Source organism: Callospermophilus lateralis, chromosome 3 (genome assembly GCF_048772815.1).
Source record: "Callospermophilus lateralis isolate mCalLat2 chromosome 3, mCalLat2.hap1, whole genome shotgun sequence".
Taxonomy (NCBI): Eukaryota; Metazoa; Chordata; class Mammalia; order Rodentia; family Sciuridae; genus Callospermophilus; species Callospermophilus lateralis.
The window spans coordinates 103,503,410-103,524,807 of record NC_135307.1 but is presented as its reverse complement, the minus strand read 5'-3'; the positions used below and the strand labels follow the sequence as shown (position 1 = coordinate 103,524,807).

At 33.7% G+C, this 21,398-nt stretch overlaps 1 protein-coding gene across 2 annotated transcripts in view; it reads right to left on the bottom strand.

Moving 5' to 3' along the window:
• Positions 1–21,398, bottom strand: part of Mindy2 (MINDY lysine 48 deubiquitinase 2) — an 81,236-nt gene that overhangs the window by 28,384 nt on the left and 31,454 nt on the right. The window contains exons 4-5 of one of the 2 annotated variants that reach the window (XM_076850857.2): positions 15,365–15,523; positions 2,625–2,727 (exon numbers count right to left, since the gene is read on the bottom strand). In XM_076850857.2, coding sequence (XP_076706972.2) covers positions 2,625–2,727; positions 15,365–15,523 — 262 coding nt within the window. The remainder of the gene's footprint in view (positions 1–2,624; positions 2,728–15,364; positions 15,524–21,398) is intronic. The other variant, XM_076850858.2, reaches the window with a different exon arrangement.

The window sequence follows — 21,398 nt, the reverse complement described above, 5'->3', positions numbered from 1 at the left end:
TTCCATCCTGAGCACCACATAGAAAAGAAAGGAAGGAAGGAAGGAAGGAAGGAAGGAAGGAAGGAGGGAGGGAGGGAGGGAGGGAGGGAGGGAAGGAAGGAAGGAAGGAAGGAAGAAAGAAAGCTATGCTGTCCATCTACAACTGCAAAAAAATAAAATAAAATAAGATAATTTTTTTTTTTTAAAGGCACAGTTGAAGGCTAAATAGAAAAACAAAGCAGACTACTTCATTGAACACTATATATCCAAGAGTGCCATGGCTTGGATATGAAATGCAGAGTTGGGGATCTGGGGAAGTGATTGGATGATGAGGGAAACTGTAGGGGCCTATTGGAGGAAATAGGTCCCTGGAAGGCTATTTCTCGTCATCCACCCTTTCCCCTACCTGGGTGAAAACAATGGAGCCAGCCAACCATATATTAAAACCTTTGAGTAAAAAAGAAATCTTTCCTCCTCTATTTTGTTTTTCTTAGGTTTATTATTCCATCAACAAAAAGCTAATGCCAAGAGAACATGATGAAGAAAAATGATGGAGGAAAGATAAATGCTATTGATAAATAAAAATCATACATGCTAGGCAAATGTTCTACCACTGAGCTACATCCCAGCCCTTTCAATTTTATTTTTGAGAAAAGGTCTCATTAAATTGCCCAGGCTGTCTTAGAACTTGTTTCCTGCCTCAGTCTCCCCAGTTGCTGGGATTACAGGTGTGCACCACTATGCCTGGTCTTTTCTTTCTGATGCATGATTTCTTACCACCTTATAGAAGTTTTGTAATTTTTTATAAACAAAAAACTAGTTTAGTTTTTTAATTATACTGAATTCCACATATAATTATTTTTAATATGAAAAAATATTATGCATAATTTCACTATTACAGAATTTGTATATGAAAGAATTAATCAATAAATATGCTTAGTATTTATTAACTGAAAATTATATGCCACTATAGAGGGAGATTACTTCCTTGCTTTTACCAAGACATTCTCCTCAAATTACTGATACTACATAATTTAGCAATAGTTTCTCACTATCCTGGGGAATCAATGTCAGAGAAATAAAAGGTATAACATCAAGTTAAGAAAAAAGGAGTAATGAAGTGACTCATTTTTTTGGTATTCGTTGTGTTAATTAGTGTACTAGTACTATTCTTGTAGCATTGCAGTCTGGCTTGGGAAAAATACGGTCACAGTTTTCTCAGCAGTTTCGAACCCTAAAATCTCAGACATCCCTTCTTGGCTATCATTCTGTCTGTTACCACTTTTTAAATCTTTAGTTCCTTTGATTACTAATGAATAGCATAAATCTAATAGTATATTGGACATTAAAGAGAAAGCAGATTACATAGAAATTTTCTTATGGGCTTCTTTTTAGGAATATATATTTGGAAATGAGAGCATGGACATGAATATATAGTTCAAGTGAGTTGAATTTTGTTCATTCAAACATTCTTAAAACAGTTTTTGTTGTTCCTTCTTAAAATTTAAGTTTTTTGCCTTAAGTTTTAGTGAAAGTTGTCATCTAAGTCAATGATCCATATGTTTTTTGCAAATAAAAGACCAAGGGATCAACCTCAGTTAAATATCATGTATTTTCTTAACACCTGCATAAATGTGTCAAATTTCTGGATAAGTGAATAATATAATTAGTTGCATTCTGATAATTAATATAATGTGGATTTGTGTACACATCTTTTATATATTCTTGTAGTCATTTGCTTTGATTTTAAAAGATGTATCAATTTTTTTTTTTAAAGATGGACACAACACCTTTATTTTGTTTATTTAGTTTTATGTGGTGCTGGGGATGGAACCCAGGGCCTTACACATGCTAGGCAAGTGTTCTACCACTAAGCTACACCCTAGCCCCAAGATGTATCAATTTTTATTATATCTTACATAAAAGAAGTGTGTCTGAGGCAGAATGAAACTTATCCCTTGCTTCTCTTGATTTCTTTTTTGTTTATCCTTCTAAAAAAAGAAAATAGCAGCTTCATTATCTGTGTTTATTTATGAAAAAATGAAGTATGTGGTGGGAAAGGTATATCCAAGTGCTGTGGTTCCTGATAGCCTTTCTGGTTTTAAATCAGCTTCTCCCATAATTGACTGGAACACAGCTGAAAAAAATATTAAGCTGCTTTTGTAAGGAGGAATTTGGTAATTTCAGTGAGCTACTAATATACATAGACATATTCTGATACAGAATAGGGATTTAATATACTGTCTTATAAGGGAGAGGTCTGTTAAAAAAGAATACTTAAGCAACATAATACTCATTTCTGTCAACTGAAGTGCTCATAATAGATTATACAATCTACCCAGTCCTCCCAAATAATAATCCTTTAAAAAAAGTAATTATCAGTAACCTCTGAGTAATTGACCATACCAAAGCTTGCAAGTGATTCCAAAGACTTTTTAGCATCCAGGCCTGATTTTATAAGCCAAGTGAAAAGGGTTCTAGGAAAAATCTTTCATTCGCACTTTTATTAATGATTGCTTAATTCCTACAAGTAGCATCACTTGTATTTTTAGAAGTCCTATGTAAGAAATTTGAAAGATATTAAATTTTAAGACAAATTATTTTGCTAAGAATAAAAAAGTCAAGTAGTAGCAACACTCACCCACCTTCACTAACCAGCTCACTATTGTCTGATTGCTTACAAGAGATGATCTTCTCCACTAGTTGGTTGTAGCTGCAGTTACCAACAGCTTTTACAATGTCATCAATCTAGAAAACAAATGACTATCTCACTAATCATGGTAAATTAGAAACAATAACAAAAGAAATCCAAATCACTTTTTAAAGATTTTTATTCTAATACAATAATAAATACAAAAGTAATACTTATGAAAAAGAAAATCAGCACTGAAAAAACACAAAACAGTTTCCAGTTTTTTTATAGCTTGATGTAATACATTATGTAAGATAGTACAAAGTTGTATTTCAATTATGCAAAAATTATAAAATCAGATTATCACATGCAACTTTATTTTTTGTTTATTGTTTGATTTTTGAGGTACTGGGAATTGAACCTAGGGTCCCAAGCACTGAGATATACCACCAGTCCTTTTTATTTATTCTAAGTTGCCCATGCTGGCCTTGAACTTGTGGTTCCCCTGCCTCAGTCTTCCAAGAAGATGAGATTATAGGTGTGCATCACAACTTTATTTATTAGGGTTAAAAAGATGTACTTAAGTGATTAAAATAAATGTGGTTTATTTCAATAGGAAAAATAAAAAACTGCAGTATTTATTTTAACTAAAAATGGCTCGCATTTAAAGCAAGGCAAATATAAATTTCCTAATTCATAGGGTTAACAAAGTCCTTCCATTTTATTTATTATTTAGTTTCTAGAAAAGTGTAGTGGAAATATGAACATATATAACTAATGTTGTTTTTCTGGAGGAAGGTTAATATATATTAATCAAGAACAACATTTGCATCAGGATTCTTATTTAATCTTTGTCTTTACAGGTATAGAAGGAAAGTAAATTCAAACTTTTAAACTCTAAGAAATGTAATTGGGTATCTGTACTTTCCTTCCATTATTCTTTGCTTTGACTATTGAAGAAAAAAAGTTTCTGTTGCCCAAACAACTTATTTCTATTATCTTCATATCCTTAAAAAATACATTTATATTTATTTTAAAATTATATACATGCATCATGGTATTAATATGGTAACCACACAATAAAACAAAAATACAAATTAAATAATGATGCAAAGAAAAATAAGCGAAAAATAAGAAATGTTTCTTCCTACATCGAAATGATCATTTTGAATATTTATTCTTTGAATATCATAGTTCTTAACATACATCTGTGCAAGTAATACTCTGGATAGTGCCTCTCAAACAAGGAGGTTAATTTAAAAGATCTAAAAAAGTTCCAGGCTCAGGTTACTTGATCATAAGTTCAAGGGCAATCTGGGCAACTTAGATGACCTTGTCTCAAAATAAAAAGGGTTGGATTTGTAGCTTAGTGGTAGAGAACTTGCCTAGCATGTAAGAGGCCTTGGGTTTGACCCCCACTACCACACACTACAATAAAATAAAATGAGAAAGTAAAGTAAAATAAAAAGAAAAACCCAAAGCAGGAAATTGTGGGAAATGTTATATATGTATCTTATACATTTCATGTTAACTTAAAATACAAAGATGTATTCACTTGTCAGTCTTTTGATGGAAAACCAAATAAGATCTTTTCTTTGAGAGAAAATCCTTAGGCTATTACTCTGTGCAAATCACACACACACACAAAAAAACATATCTATGACTTTTATTTTTGATTCCTTCAACATGAGGACTTAGATGCTTAATTAAAAATTTAAGGGCATAATATCTTTGGATGGTCATTATTTTTCTCAAGACCTTTATTTATTTTTTAAATTTTCTTTATTTTTCATATTTATTTTTTAGTTATAGGTAGACACAATATCTTTATTTTATTTTTAGCTGGTGCTGAGGATCAAACCCTCCTTCCGGGAGGCGAGCACTCTAACTTAGAGCCACAACCCCAGCCCAAGACCTTTATTTATCTCAAGACTATTTATAGTACTTTTCTCCATTAACTCTTCCCAAAGAACCTAAAGTTTTAATTCTAAGAAATACATACAAATATGACTAGAGTAGCTCAGTGATTAAGAACCCATGGGTTCAAAAATCACAAAAATCTGACTAGAATAAAATAAATATATGAACACCAATTAAATTTAAAACAGACTAGCAACAAATAATACAAAATTTCAAATTTCTATAGGCAGAATATCTACATTCATACTTCATTAATTTATTTGAGTGCTTATTACATACCACTATGTAACATGTGCTGTTAGAGAAGCTGTGCACACAGCACTGAACAAAACTGTGTTTTCATAAAGATTACATTCTAGAGTAAAAAACAAACAATAGATCAATAAACAAATATATAATTTGCTAGGTAGTTGTGTGTAGTGTGTAACTGCTGTTTGTTCATTTTCATTGTCGTACAATATTCCAAAATATGAATATACCACAATTATTTCATCTTTTGGTGGTTATTTGAATTGTTTCCAGTTTGAGGTTATGGCAAATAATACTGCTATGAGCATTCATGTACATTTATCCTGTTTCACACATTGAGAGTTTTCACTCTCAATGTGTGAAACAGGATAAATGTACATGAATGTTCATACTCTCCATGTGTGAAACAGGATAAATGTACATGAATGTTCATAGCAGTATTATTTGCCATAGCATATAATACTGCTAATAGCATCTAAGTTCTCATGTTGAAGGAATCATTGTTTCCCAGAGTATATGGCTAATTTCCATTCTTATTATCAGGATCTAAAAATTCACAATGTTGAAATCTTCTCCAACATTCAATATTGTTAGACTTTCACATGTTGGCCAGCTTGACAAGGTTATAATGGTATCTCATTTTTATTTCAATCTGTATTACCTTCATGACAAATTTGTAAGTTCACTGGCCATTTGGATATCCATTTTTGTGAAATGTCTGTTTGATCTTTTTTTTACTGAGTTGTCTACCTTTTAAAAAATTATTTCTGGGAGTTCTTTATACCTTCTAGATATTAATCTTCTATAAGTTGCAGTCATGTACTCTGTGGCTTGCTTTTACATCCTCTTTGGATGACTTTAGATGAACTCAAATTCTCAATTTTAAGGTAGTCATGTTTACTAATGTTTCCTTTATAGGTTAATGGATTTGTATTGTTTAGAAATTCCTCCCTATTGTTGGGTCTCAAACATTTAGTTTTATATTTGTTTTTTAAAATATTTATTTTTTAGTTGTAATTGTACACAATACCTTTATTTTATTTATTTTTATGTGGTACTAAGGATCAAAACCAGGGCCTCACACGTGCTAGGCAAGTACTCTACTACTGAGCCACAACCCCAGCCCCTAGTTTTATTTTTTTTTACAGTTAAACTTTAATGCACATGGAACAGAATCATTATTGTGTGAATTGTGGAAAACAAATTTCATTTTTCCACTATGGCCAACAAATTGTCTTGGCACCTTTTATTGAAAGAATTGCTCTTCCCTCTTGCTCTGTAATGCCCTATTTCTGTCTACATAAGCACAGTGGTTTATTTTTGGGGGGTGGGATGGCTCTATTCTCTGGTCTAATTCTTAATATAATATTAGCTATTTCATATATGGAAAAGTATGTCCTCCCTACTTGTTCTACTTCAAGAATATCTTGATGTTTATTACTGGCCTTTTCTACTTTCATATAAGTTAGTAAAAAAAAAAAAAAAAAAAAACATGTTGGGCTGGGGATGTGGCTCAAGTGGTAACGCCCTCACCTGGCATGCGCGGGGCGCTGGATTCAATCATCAGCACCACATAAAATAAAATAAAGATGTTGTGTCCACTGAAAACTGAAAAATAAATATTAAAAAATTCTCTCTCTCCCCCCCCCCTCTTAAAACAACAACAACAACAAAAAAAAAAAACCATGTTGCATTCCACAACTACCTGCTCCTAAACCACCCCCCACCCCCCACCCCCCGCCCAGTTTGCTGGAATTTTGTTTGATTGTACTTTTTGGAAAAACTGGAATCTTTATAATTCCAGTCTTGAAATTTAAGAGCACCATATCTCTGTATTTTATATGGGTCTCTAATTTCTTTCAAATATAAAAATTATTTCCAAAGCCAGGTAGTAGCCTATGCCTGTAGTCCCAGGTACTTGGGGCCTGAGGAGGAAGGATGGCTAGAGTTTAGGAGTTCAGGGCCAGCCTGGGCAACACAGTAAGGTAATGTCTTTTAAAAATAAATAAATAAAACAAAAAAAATTATTCTCATAGATGTCTTGTGCATCTTTTTATCACATTTATTCCTAGGAACTTATGCTATATAAATAATGTTTTAAAATTTTCACTTTCTATTTATCATTTAATCATTTTCAAAGAATTTTAGCTTTGTTCATCTTCCTTATGTTTACTTCCTACTTTGATACTTTCTGCTTTATTAAGATGGATAAACAGCTCATTCGTTTTTAGTCTTTTCCTTTAATATATGAACTTAAGGTTTAAAGATCTCTCTAAAAACTATTCTGGTTAAATCTCACAAGTTTTTTTTTTAATATTTATTTTTTAGTTGTAGTTGGACACAATGCTTTTATTTTATTTATTGATTTTTATGTGGTCCTAAGGATCAAATCCAGGGCGAGCACGCGCTAGGCGAGCGCTCTACCGCTGAACCACAACCCCAGCCCAAATCTCACAGGTTTTAATATGGATTTAGTTACTATGTAATTGAAAATATATCCTAAATTACATTATTATTTTCTTGACCCAAGTAGTTTCTATTTATTGTTTTTCTACTGATTTCTAGATAAATTGCAATGTAGTCAGAGAAAGAAAATTTAATCCACTAGAGAAGACTAGAAAGATAGGCTGATTAAATGCAATATGATATCCTGGATTTTGGAACACCATCAACAACAACAAAAAAAATTGGTGGAAAAATATGTGAAATTTGAATAAAGATTATATTTAGTTAATAGATTCCTTGGAAAGCTGGGAATGGAACCACCATTTGACCCAGCTATTCCCCTTCTTGGACTATTCCCTAAAGACCTTAAAAGAGCGTATTATAGGGATACTGCTACAACGATGTTCATAGCAGCACAATTCACAATAGCTAGACTGTGGAACCAACCCAGATGCCCTTCAATAGATGAATGGATAAAAAAAATGTGGCATTTATACAGAATGGAGTATTACTCTGCACTAAAAAATGACAAAACATGGAATTTGCAGGGAAATGGATGACACTAGAGCAGATTATGCTAAGTGAAGCTAGCCAATCCCTAAAAAACAAATGCCAAATGTCATCTTTGATATAAGGAGAGCAACTAAGAACAGAATAGGGAGGAAAAGCATGAGAAGAAGATCACCATTAAACAGGGACGAGAGGGGGGAGGGAAAGAGGGAGAGAAGGGAAATTGCATGGTAAAGGAAGGAGACCCTCATTGTTATACAAAAATTACATATAAGAGGAAGTGAGGGGAAAGGGGAAAAAAAAACAAGAGAGAGAAATGAATTACAGTAGATGGGTTAGAGAGAGAAGATGGGAGTGGAGTGGAGGGGAGGGGAGGGGAGGGGAGGGGGGATAGTAGAAGATAGGAAAGGCAGCAGAATAAAACATACACTAGTATTGCAGTATGTAAAAAAGTGGATGTGTAACCGATGTGAATCTGCAATATGTATATGGGGTAAAAATGGGAGTTCATCCGTTTGAATCAAATGTATGAAATATGATATGTCAAGAGCTTTGTAATGTTTTGAACAACTAATTTAAAAAAACATGAAAAAAAGAATGCTATTCTGCAATAAAAACACATGAAGTTCTGAAATATGCAATATCAAGAATAAAACTTAATAACATTATGCTGAGTGAAAGAAGCTCATCACAAAATATTTCGTATTATATGGTTTCATTTATGTAAAATGGCCAGAATAAATAAATCTATAAACACACACACAAAAAAATAATAATTTAGTTAATATAGTGATGTACCAATATGAAATTCCATACATGTATCACGGTCATATAAGACATTAACATTAAGAAATTCTCTCTCTTTCCAATTTTCCTATAAATCTGAAATTGTTCAAAAATAATAGAATTGTGAAAGAATGTAAATTTATTAGATTTTTTCTTTTGTTTCTATTAATTATAGAGATAGGTAATTAAAATCTTTCACTGTGACAATGTCAAATTTTGCTTATGCACTTATTATCAGTAAAATTCAATTGTGTACTCAATTGTGATGCATACTAATTTTGCTTTTCATTATAAAAATAATGATCTTTATTTGTTGTGGCAGTTCCTGTGGGTCTAAGGAATGAACAGTCACTTAGGCTATCTACTTTCCAGATATCTTCTGAAGCACAAAAATTTCAAATGATTTTATTAAATTTTTATTAAATTAAAATTCTATCATTAGTAATGCTTTTTGATTTGACATCTATTCTTTCCAATATTAATACAGGACACACCAGCTTTCTTTTGACTAGTAATTATACAGCATCTCTTTTTCCTTGTAATCTTTCTGTATAACCATATTGTTTATATATGTCTTGTAAACAGCAAAAAATAAATAAATAAATAAACAAATTATTCTAGCCTCAGAATAATTCTCCTTCCTTCCTTCTTTTTGTATTGAGGATGCTGGCAAATGCTTTACCACTGAGCTACATCCCCCGCATACTTTTTTTTTTTCCTTTTTTATTTCAGTGATTTTTTTCCCCCACATTTTTATTGATGCATTATAGGAATTATGAGGAACTTGTTGACACCTATTTAGACATGTATATAATATAACAACATAATTTGGTCAATGTCACTCCCTAGCATTCTCCCCTTCTCCCTCTCCACCTCCCATCCCTTGGTCCCTTTTTTCTCCACTGATTTCCCTTTGATCTTCAGGATATCCACCCCCAACTTTCTTTTCCTTTTGCTTTTTAGCTTTGGCATATGAAAGAAAATACATGACTCCTGATCTTCTGAGTTTGACTCATTTTTCTTAACATGACAGTCTCTAGTTTTATTCATATTCCTGCAAATAACATTATTTTATTTTTCTTTATAGCTCAGTAAAACTCAATTGTGTATACATGCCACATTTTCTTTATCCATTCATCTGTTGATGGATACCTAAGTTGGTTCCATAGTTTGGCTACTATGAATTGTGCTGCTATAAACATGGATATGCATGTATCACTTTAGTATGATGACTAATTCTTCAGGATAAATACCAAGGCATGGTATAGCCATGTCATATGGTAGTTCCAGGCAAACTCTTTTGAGAAACCTCTATACTTATTCCCATAGTGATTTATTAATTTACAATCCCACCAACAGTATAGAAGCATTTATTTTTATTTGTATTCTTGATGACTGCAATTCTAACTGGTGTGAGATGAAATCTCAGCGTAGTTTTGAGAATACTCTTTTTAGAGTATTTACTCCTATTTACACTTACTATAATTATTTCTTCTAGAAATAATTTTATTGCCAGGTGCAGTTGTACATGCTTAAAATCCTAGCTACTCAGAAGGCTGAGGCAAGATTATCACTAGTTTGAGACTAGTCTGTGCAACCTTTTGAGATCCTGTCTCAAAATAAAAAAATAAAAAGGGCTGAGGATGTAGCTCAGTGGGTATAATTCCCAGTACCATTAATAATAATAGTTATTATTATTATTATAATTATTCTTTTATTAACTGTTACATAAAAATATCAAAGCACATTATTAATGGGATAAAATGTGTTGAATACATGTATACATTGGATAATATTTAAATCAGGTTAAACAGATTTATCTCCTCAAACTATCATTATTTTATGGTGAAAATTTTCAAAATCTATTCTATATTTTTGAAATGTAAAGTACATTATTGCTATTTACACTATGTAACAGCACACAACAGTTTTTTGCTTCTATCTAATTGTAACTTAGTACATATCCATTAATGTTTCCCATCATTCCTTACTGTCTCCACTCTCTGATAACCACGATTATACTCTTAAATTCTATCAGATCAACTTTTTAAAATTCCCCATAAAATCATATGGATCTATCTTTCTGTGCTTGACTTACTTCACTTATTTTTTCTCATTTTGTCCCAAATGACAGTACATTCTTTTTTTTTGGCTGAATAGTATTCCATTATATATGTGTATTACATTTTCTTTACCCATTCATCAGCTGATGGATACTTAGGTTATTTCTTGGCTATGAATTATTATTCATATATTTAAATTCATTAGATATAACCATTCTGTCTGTCCCATCAGATCAGTATTACTTTCTCTCTCCCTTTTTCCTTCTTTTTAGACTAATTCTTCTTTTTCTACTAATCTAAAAGTTACCCATATGTTTCCAAGGTTTTCATGGTTACTTTAGAAATGCACTATCCAATAGTATTTTTTAACAATGATGGAAATTTTCCAAATCTATGATACCCAACAGAATATCCACTGGTCACATATGGCTATTAATTTCTTTTCTTGTGGTACTGAACTGTCTAATTTCTTTTCTTGTGGTACTGAACTGTCTTGCTTATGTTAGCTAAATGCTCTACCATTGACGCCCACGTGTCTACTGAGAAACTAAAATGCAGTTAGTAAAACTCAGAAACTAAATTTTTAAATTTAAATAGACATACATGGCTACTATATTGAACAGAGATGCTACAGAAACTATAAAACATCTATCCTGGGGCTGGGGATGTGGCTCAAGTGGTAGCACACAAGCCTAGCATGCGAGAGGCACTGGGTTCGATTCTCAGCACTACATAAAGATATTGTGTCCACCTAAAACTAAAAAATAAAATATATTTTTTAAAAAAACATCTATACCTACCATATCAAAGTCAAAAATTTATTTTTAGGCTAGGCACGGGATAGGTACCCTTATTCTCAGCTACTTGGGAAGCTGAATTTGAGATCAGCCTGGGCAACACAGAGAGACCCCATCTCAAAAAGAAAAACAAACATCTTAATTATTTTCTTCTTTAATAATTCATTCTAGGTCCTCGGAATACTTCATTTCCATTTAATCATTCTTTAAATTTGTTATGATTTTTACATATTCTATCATGAATTTTTAAAATAATTTTTTTTTTTTTAATTTGTGGCAGAGAGCAGTGGCCCATTCCTATAATACCAGCAATTTGGGAGGCTAAAGGTTGGAGTATTGCAAGTTTGAGGCCAGCCTCAGCAATTTAGTAATACTCTTCAAATAAATAAATAAATAAATAAATAAGACTGGGGATGTAGTTCAGTGGTAAAGCACCCATGGGTTTAATCCCCAGTAACAAACAAACAAACAAAAAGTTATTTGTATATTCATCATTTAGATTTATCCATGTAGTTATCATCTTATATTCTCTCCATTCAACTTTTCTTTCAATCAGGGATCATTTTCCTTCTGACCAAAATAATTAATAGTGGCCTATGAGTAGGGATGTAGCTTAGTGGTAGAATGCTTGCTTATTATGCATTCTAAGGTCCTGGGGCTCAATGTCTATCATGGCAAAAAAATAAAATTTAAAATAAAGTCTACTGGCAGCAAATGATCTTAACTTAGTTAATCTAAATGATGACTTTTCTTCAGATAAAAGTAATAATTTTACTGAGAATAGAATTATAAGTTAGCATTTCTCTTCTTTCAGCACATTGAATATATCGCTCCATCATCATCTGGCCTCCAGAGTTGCTATTAAGGAGTTAGTTATCAATTGACAATTGGGGAATACCTTTACAATGACTGAATTTGGGTGCCCACCATCCAACAACAAATGCAGGGATTTATTTGAAAAATAGTTATTTACAAAAAACAGAATCAGACTACAGAGAACCATCCAGTTCTGAAATGTGATTGGTGTAGACCTATGAATTTCAAACTTTTGCCTTGTTCTTTTCTTCCAGCAGTAGAATTCTTCTGGCACAAAGAAAGTAAGCAAAAAAAGCAGACATGAGGCTACTCTGAGAGTTCAAAAACTACTATCTAAACCAGTAAAACCTGATAATTGCTTTTCTACTTTTTCTTTAAGCATATGGACTCACCTGTTTACTGGATGACATATAGTTATTCACAAAGTCAAAGAGATGATCTGAGTTTACTTTTTAAGAACTCAAGTTTAATTTCCTCAGGCTATCATCTCATTCACCTAAATAATCAAAACTACCTGGCATTGCCATCCACCAGGATCAAACTCAACCCATTTTGCTTTGCGTAAATGGTTGGGTATGTTAAGACTTTTCAGTGATCTTCCCAGAAGCAAAGTACCAGTAAAGACACAGATGCCCTTCTTATAGTAAGCTATCCTTCCATTGTCCAGAATACCATTTGCTTTTATGAATGGACAGGCATGGAAAAAGCACTGCCATGTTCTTACTATTATGATCTCTCCTCTTATAGTTAATGAGTTCATGGGCTGGGGTTGGCATGCCTGCGGCCCGGGTTCGATCCTCAGCACCACATACAAACAAAGATGTTGTGTCTGCCGAAAACTAAAAAATAAATATTAAAATTCTCAAAAAAATAATGATAATAATAATAAAAAGGTAGTGGGGAAAAGTGGCACACACCTGTAATCCCAGTGATTTGAGGCTGAGGCAAAAAGATTGCAAATTTAAGGCCAGCCTTAGCAACTCAGCAAGACACTCAAGCAACTTAGTGAGACCCCATCTGCTGTGACTATTCCTCCTTTTTTTTTCTCTTTAAAGTTCTCAAATAAATAATATTTTGACATTTTTTTACCTTATGTTTAAAAATTATAAAAATAAGCTATAAAAATAGTAAAATAGTATAGGAGTAGAAAGAAGACAGATTAAAGGAATGACTAGAGAAGACTAAGCCTATAGAAAAATTTAGTATATAATAAAAAAATTGTTTCTTTTTATTTTGGTGTGGTACTGGGGATTGCACCAGGGCTTCACATAGGCTAGTAAGTGCTCTATTATGAGCTACATCCTCAGGCCAAGAGGTCAATCTCTACAGATTAAAGCAACTGGAATTCTTACTCTCCAGTTACCAGACAATTGGCCAATGAGAGATATTGGAGGAAATCAGAGGGAGTCAATGTCAAGGTCATTGTACTGTCATGTGTAACTAATTAAAACAAATAAAAAATTTTAAAAAAAAAGAGTTAAGTATTACCTTCACCCTTCCCCTGCTGGGCCACAGCTCAAGACCTATGTTTCAACAATTGGTCTGGCTGAGTTCTACTAATTACACCCTTTCCTAGTCTCTTCAGAGTTAAGGGTAGCAATAGTTTTTGGCTCTTGTTAACTCTACAATGCTTCATTATCCCTCACTTGTTTCCCCAACTTTGACCACATTGTTATAAATACATATACTCTCTTCCTTAAACGTCTGTCAATTATCCTTGGGTGTGTCATCTACTTCATATCAGGGTCCCAATGTACTTGCTAAGAAGCACAATCTGGAATGCTGAACTAGTAAATATCAAGGTTCTCTGCATATTTAGAAATGAACAGTTAGAATGATGGGAATATGAAGGGCTGGGATTGTGGCTCAGAGGGAGAGCACTTGCCTTGCACGTGTGAGACAGTAGGTTCGATCCTCAGCACCATATAAAAATAAAACAAAGATATTATTAAAAAAAAAAGAATGATGGGAATATGAGACAGCTTTTAAAATAAATGTTGGGATGATCTAAAAAATTCTTTTAGGTGCCAGAGTTGTGGCTCAGTGGTAGAGTGCTTGCCTAACATGTGTTAGGCACTGGGTTCAATCCCTGGCACCACATAAAAATAAAAACAAATAAAATAAATGTATTGTGTCCATCTACAACTAAAAAAAAAAAATTAAAAAAAAATCTCTTTTCAAAGCTGTACAATAAATATGGTCTTGCTCAAAGAGAGTTCTGACCTTACAAACGCCAGAAGTTTGTCTCCTGGAAACAAATTCTAAACCCTTGGAATTTTTTTAGTAATAGGAGAAACTTTGTAATTTGAGATGGGTCCCTTGGACCATCCCTGCAGTTTATATTAATGAGGTGACTCATGGGGGCCCCATGAACACTATGGTGTCAGTTTAGCCCACTGGAAAGGAAGAGCTGGAGACTAAATTCAACCATATGGGCAATCAATCAATCATGTTTATGCAATAAAATCTCAATAAAAAAATTTAACATTGAAGGCCAGGATTGCCAACATTCCATGTATATTGTCATATATCAATTTCAAAAAGATAACATGTCTGGAGGACAACAGAGGCTTTTTTGGAATCTTCCCAGTTTTTGCCCTGTGCAGTTATTTTCTTGGCTGACCTATATCTTTTCCCTGTAACAGTGAGTTTCATAGGTTCAGTGGACTCTGGGAATCTTTTTTTTTAAACTCAGTGCTTTTTTTTTTTTTTTTTTTTAAGTTAGGTGGACACAGTACCTTTATTTTATTTATTTATATGTGGTGCTAAGGATGGAACCCAGGGCCTCACACATGCTAGGTGAGTGCTCTACTGCTGAGCCACAACCCAGGACAGACTTTGGGAATCTTTCTAGAAAATTATTAAACCTGAGGGTACTCTTGGGAAACCTCTGAACTTGTGGTAGGTGTGAGAGGTGAGGATAATCCTGTGGGGACAATTTGTCTAACTTTGGAGTTAGATCCTAACTCCTTGTAGGTGGGATCAGAAATCTGGGCAGACTTTGGTATTTGATAGTTTGGAAGTCTATGCCCTTCATCTCAAGATTTGGCTTATTCTGGATCAAAGCATAAAAATATAAGCATCAGAAAATATAAATTAAGATTAATTTGTAAAATTAATATTTTTTTCTGTATTTATATTTATATAATTTAAATTCTTCTACTTACCTGAGGGTCCACTAACCATCCATGGTACAAGGGAATATCAAGAAGATCAAACACTATGCATTCTGGTGTATATTCAAACACTCGAACACCAGTGAATCTGACATTTACATCCAGGCCTGTCTGAAGTTTGTGCAAAATTGCCATAGCATCACTCATATTCTGAAAATAAAAAGGGGGAAAGATATAGTTTAGAAAAATAAAAACAAAAGCAACTAAAATAGCATACCCCTGTGGTCCCAGCTATTCAGGCAATTGAGGCAGGAGAACTCCTTGAGCACAGGAGTTTGGGGCCAACCTGGATAAATAGGAAGACTCAGTTGTCTCTTTAATTTTTAAAAACGAGTTTTCCATTTTATCCAATTTATTCAGCTCCTCAATAGATTTTTTTAAGATAATTTTTTAGTTATACATGGTCACAATATCTTTATTTTGTTTGTTTATTTTTATGTGGTGCTGAGGATCAAATCCAGGGTCTCTTAGGTGCGAGGTGAACGCTCTACCACTGAGCCACAACCCCAGCACCTCTTCAATAGATTTTTATTACTAAGTATCTATTATGTTCCAGACATTCATGAGTTCCAAAGATACAATGGTGAATAAAACAAAATTTTGTTCTTATGTAACTAACATTCTAAATATGTAAATTTACAGTACAATGTCAAGTGTTAGTAAGAAAAATTGAGTAGTCTGAGGTTGTACAGAGTGGAAGGGGTGAAGGACCTATTTTAGATGTGAAAGTTTAAAGTAAAAAGAATTTCTATGTAATCCCAGTGTCTCAGGAGACTAAGGCAGAAAGATCAAACATTCAAGGATAGCCTCAGCAACTTAGCAAAACCCTGTCTCAAAATTAAAAATAAGGGTTGGGGTTGTACTCAGAGGTAGAATATCCCTGGGTTCTAGCTCTGTTACTGGAAAAACAACAACAAACCAAACAATTTCTAAAAGTCAGCCAGGTGTGGTTGTACCACCTGTAATTCCAGGTACTTTGAAGACTGAGGCAGAAAGATTCCAAATTCAAGCTAACCTAGGCAATTTAGTGAGACCCTGTTTGAAAAACAAAATAGCTTGCCGGGTGCAGTGGCACATGCCTGTAATCTGAGTGGCTCAGGAGGCTGAAACAGGAGGATTATGAGTTCAAAGCCAGCCTCAGCAACAGTGAAGCAAGCCCTAAGCAACTCAGTGAGACCCTGTCTCTAAATAAAATACAAATTAGGGCTAGGGATGTGGCTTAGTGGTTGAGTGCCTTTGAATTCAATCCCCAGTACCAAAACATAAAATAAAATAGCTCAGTAGCAGACTACTTGCCTAGTATATGCAAGACCCTGGGTTTCATTCCCAGTATCACATACACACACACATAAAAAGATATTTGCAGACCCATGTTCATTACAACATATTCTCAATAGTTAAGAAGTGGAGCTGGGCATGATTGTGCACACCTGTAATCCCAAAGGCTCAAGAAGCTGATGCAGGAGGATGGTAAGTATAAAGCATGCCTCAGCAACTTAGCGAGGCCCTAAGCAACTTAGTGAGACCATGTCGCTAAACAAAATATAAAAAGGCCTGGGATGTGGCCTGGTGTCCAATCCCCGGTTTAAATAATTAAAAAAAAAAAAAAAAAAAAGGGAAGTGGAAGTGTCCTAATTCCCATTGTCTGATGAATGGATAAAGAAAAAGTGATATATACATACAGTGGAATATTATTCAGCATTAAAAAAAGATGAAAAATTCTGTCAAATGCTACAACATGGCTGAACCTTGAGGACATTATGAAGAATGAAATAAGCTAGTCACAAAAGTACAAATACCTTATGACTCCATTTAAATGGGGTATCTACAGTAATAAAAAAATCATAAAAACGAGTAGAATGGTGGTTTCCAGGGACTTGAGGGGATGAGAAATGGAGAGTTGTTGTTGTTCAATGAGTATAAAATTTCAGTTTCACAAGATGAAAAAGATCTGTTACACAATGCTGAGTATAACTGACACTATTAAACTGTATAATTAAAAATGATCAAAAGGATAAATTTCATAATATAACTTTTTGAAATTTTTGTTTTTTTAATAAGCTATTAAGTCATGAAAAGTCATGGAAGAAACAAATTATTTTACTAAGTGAAAAAAGTCAATCTGAAAATACTACAAATGGTATGATTTCAAATGACACTCTGGAAACGGCAAGTCTACAGATAGTAAAAATCAGTGGTTGTGAGGGATTAGGGAGAGAAAGGGATAAATAGGCAAAGCACAGAAGATTTTTAGGATAGTGAAAATATTCTGTATGATATCATAATGGTGAACACATGTCATCATACATTTCTCAAAATACAAAGAATGTATAGTTCCAAAAGTGAATACAACTATGTCATGAACTTTGGGTGACAATGGTGCATTAATGATATAACAAATGTACAACTCTGATGGGATGCTGATAGTGGGGGACGCTGTACATGAGGTATATGGAAGTACAGGATTTACATGGAAATTCCCTACTCTTTCCACACTCAATTTTGCAGTGAATGCCTTGAATCTAAAGGAAAACAGGAAGGCTTCTTCAAAAATGATAGTTAAATAGAGACTAAAGTGAAAGTCTTGGGAAGCCCTGGGAAAAGACCATTCTAGACAAAGTGCACAGTAGTGCACAAATTCTGATGCAGAAATGAATTTATTACAGCATAGGAGTTCAACAATGCTAGACTAAAATAAGTGAGATGAAAAGTTGTAGAGATGAAGTCTGAGAGCCAGGCAGAAAGTGGATCAGAGACTTACTGCCCAAATTAAGGGGTCATTCTGTCCACAGTTCTCAGTAAATGTGATCATGTAAGTCAGTAATGAAGACAATTTTAAAACATTTTTTCTAAACATTTTAATAAAATAAATATGAATATCTGTATGGAGGACATATTTGATAGAAAAAATTTTAAAAATACATAAAATTTAATAAACTTTTACAGAATCTCTACAGCTTATCAGACAGTATGCTAGAAGACATAAAAGTAGTAGTATTTAAGTAGATATAAAATAGGACTACTGGAGGGGCTTATAGTAGAAAGGATAAACCCTTCTTATATTAAAAGTAGGGCTGGGTGTGGTGGCACACACCTCTAATCCTAGCAATTTGGGAGGCTGAAGCAGAAGAGTCATGAGTTCAAAGCCAGCCTCAGCAACTTATTAATGGGACCTAAGCAACTTAATAAGACCTTGTCTCAAAAAATAAAAAAGGGTTGGGGATGTATCTCAGTGGTTAAGCACCCTTGGGTTCAATTCCTGGTGCCAAACAACAACAAATTAGGGAGCATCTCTAGAATTTAAAGAAGGCAAATTTAGGTCATAAAATTAATGTTCTGATTTTATCAAATAACTTATTAAATCCCATTTTAAGAAAGTGAACAGACTGCAAACAAATTAGTAAAATGTTTTAAATGTATAAATGACACATTTATAAATAGGATAACACGGTTTTTACAGTGGATAACACTTTGTCTTCACAGTACCCTAAAACAATACATTTTCTCAGTCTTCCCAAAAGTTAACTCTTAAAAACATTCAGTTCACATTTTTTCCTTTAAGTGTTGCAAAACCTTTTCTAAAGCCACAACAATTATGAATCTGAAAAAAATGTGAACAATATTGAGCAAGCTAAGGATTATAATTCTACCACCAAATTTTTCTTCTATTTTTGTTAAATTCTTGGCTGCTAATCACCCACCTTCCTTTGGGGACATTATAATTTCTTTACTTTTACTTTTTTCTCTCTCTCTCTCTCTCTCTCTCTCTCTCTCTCTCTTTTTTTCCTTGTGGCAGTAGGGATTCAACCCAGGGGTGGTCTATCACTGAGCTACATCCCCATCCCTTTTTATTTTTTTATTTTTGAGATAAGGTCTTCCTAAATTGCCCAGGCTGTCCTCACCTGTCTCAGCTTCCTGAGTAGCTGGAATTAAAGGCAGGTGCCACCATGCCTGGTAGGGAATAGTGTAATTTCTCATGGTTCCTGAGCTCATGCTTATATCTTCATATACTTGCTATGTTTATTATGGGTTATTTAGTATTAAAATAACTGAATAGTATTTGATAGTACTATTTGATAGTTTTATTATCTTTATAGAGATTTATAAAACTGATACAAAATAAATTTATAAACAAAGGATTAAGAGGGATAAATCTTTTGTCACCTGGTTCCTAATTCCACAATGATAATTAATATTATAAAATATAAATTTGAGGGATGATTGCTTACATCATAAAAAAAATTACTACTGGATCCTTTAAGATAGTGGTTAAACTGTTTCTTAGAACTCTTCCCCAAGGTATTTCTAAAATGAGGAAATATTTTAAATTTAAGAAAAAGTTGTCCCTAATCTCCATCTCGTGGGGTCGGGCTCCAAATTCCTTAATAGGACACCTATAGCACAAGAGTTAAAATCAAGAATCAACAAATGAGACGTATTCAAACTAAAAAGTTTTTTCTCAGCAAGAGAAATAATAAGTGAGGTAAACAGGGAGCCTACATCCTGGGAACAAATTTTTACCCCTCACACTTCAGATAGAGCACTAATCTCTAGGATATACAAAGAACTCAAAAAGTTAAACAACAAAAAAACAAATAACCCAATCGACAAATGGGCCAAGGACCTGAACAGACACTTCTCAGAGGAGGATATACAATCAATTAACAAATACACAAAAAAATGCTCACCATTGCTAGCAATCAGAGAAATGCAAATTAAAACCACTCTAAGATACCATCTCACTCCAATAAGAATGGCAGCCATTATGACGTTAAACAACAATAAGTGCTGGCAAGGATGCGGGGAAAAAGGTACACTCATACATTGCTGGTGGGGCTGCAAATTGGTGCAGCCAATTTGGAGGGCAGTATGAAAATTCCTTGGAAAGCTGGGAATGGAACCACCATTTGACCTAGCTATTCCCCTTCTTGGACTATACCCAAAAGACTTAAAAAGAGCATACTACAAGGACACAGCTACATCAATGTTCATAGCAGCACAATTCACAATAGCTAGACTGTGGAACCAACCAAGATGCCCTTCAATAAATGAATGCATAAAAAAAAATGTGGCATTTATACACAATGGAATATTACTCAGCACTAAAAAATAACAAAATAATGGCATTTGCAGGGAAATGGATGGCATTAGAGCAGATTATGCTAAGTGAAGTTAGCCAATCACTAAAAAACAAATGCCAAATGTCTTCTCTGATGTAAGGGGGGTGACTCAAAATGGGATAGGGAGGAAGAGCATGAGAGGAAGACTACCACTAAATAGGGAAGAGAGGTGGGAGGAAAAAAGAGGGAGAAGGGGAGTTGCACGGAAGATGGAAGGAGACCTTCATCATTATACAATATACATATATGATGGTGTGATGGGGAAGGAAAAAGAGAGAGAGAGAGAGAGAGAGAGAGAGAGAGAGAGAGAGAGAGAGAGAAATGTGTCACAGTAGATTGGGTAAAGAGAAGTGATGGGAGGGAAGGGCAGGGGAGGGGGGGATAGGGAGGGCAGCAGAATACAACAGACACTAGTATTGCTGTATGTATATATGTGGCTGTATAACCAACGTGATCTTGCAGTCTGTACACGTGGAAAAATGAGAATTCACACCCTATTTGAATCAAATGTATGATATTGTCAAGATCATTGTATTGTCTCGAGCAACTAATAAAAAATAAAAATTTTTAAAAAATGTCTTTGTAATTATTTAAAAATTTGTTGACATGCATATCATATTTTCTTGTACTATGATGGTGTTTAACATTAAATTAAACTGAAAAAACATGTTGTTTATTTACATCTTCTAGTAAAAAGTTAAAATCTGGGAAGATGGCAGCTCTGCATTGGCTTTTCTAAAATTAAGGTTTGACCATATCTGCTCATATAAAATTACAAAAAAAAGAACACTATCACCTCATGCCTGTAGAACATTAAACACTAGTTTAGACTCAGCGTATCAGCTTGGTACATACTATTCTCAAAACTAATGGTAGTTATAATAACCTCATAAATACTTTTAATG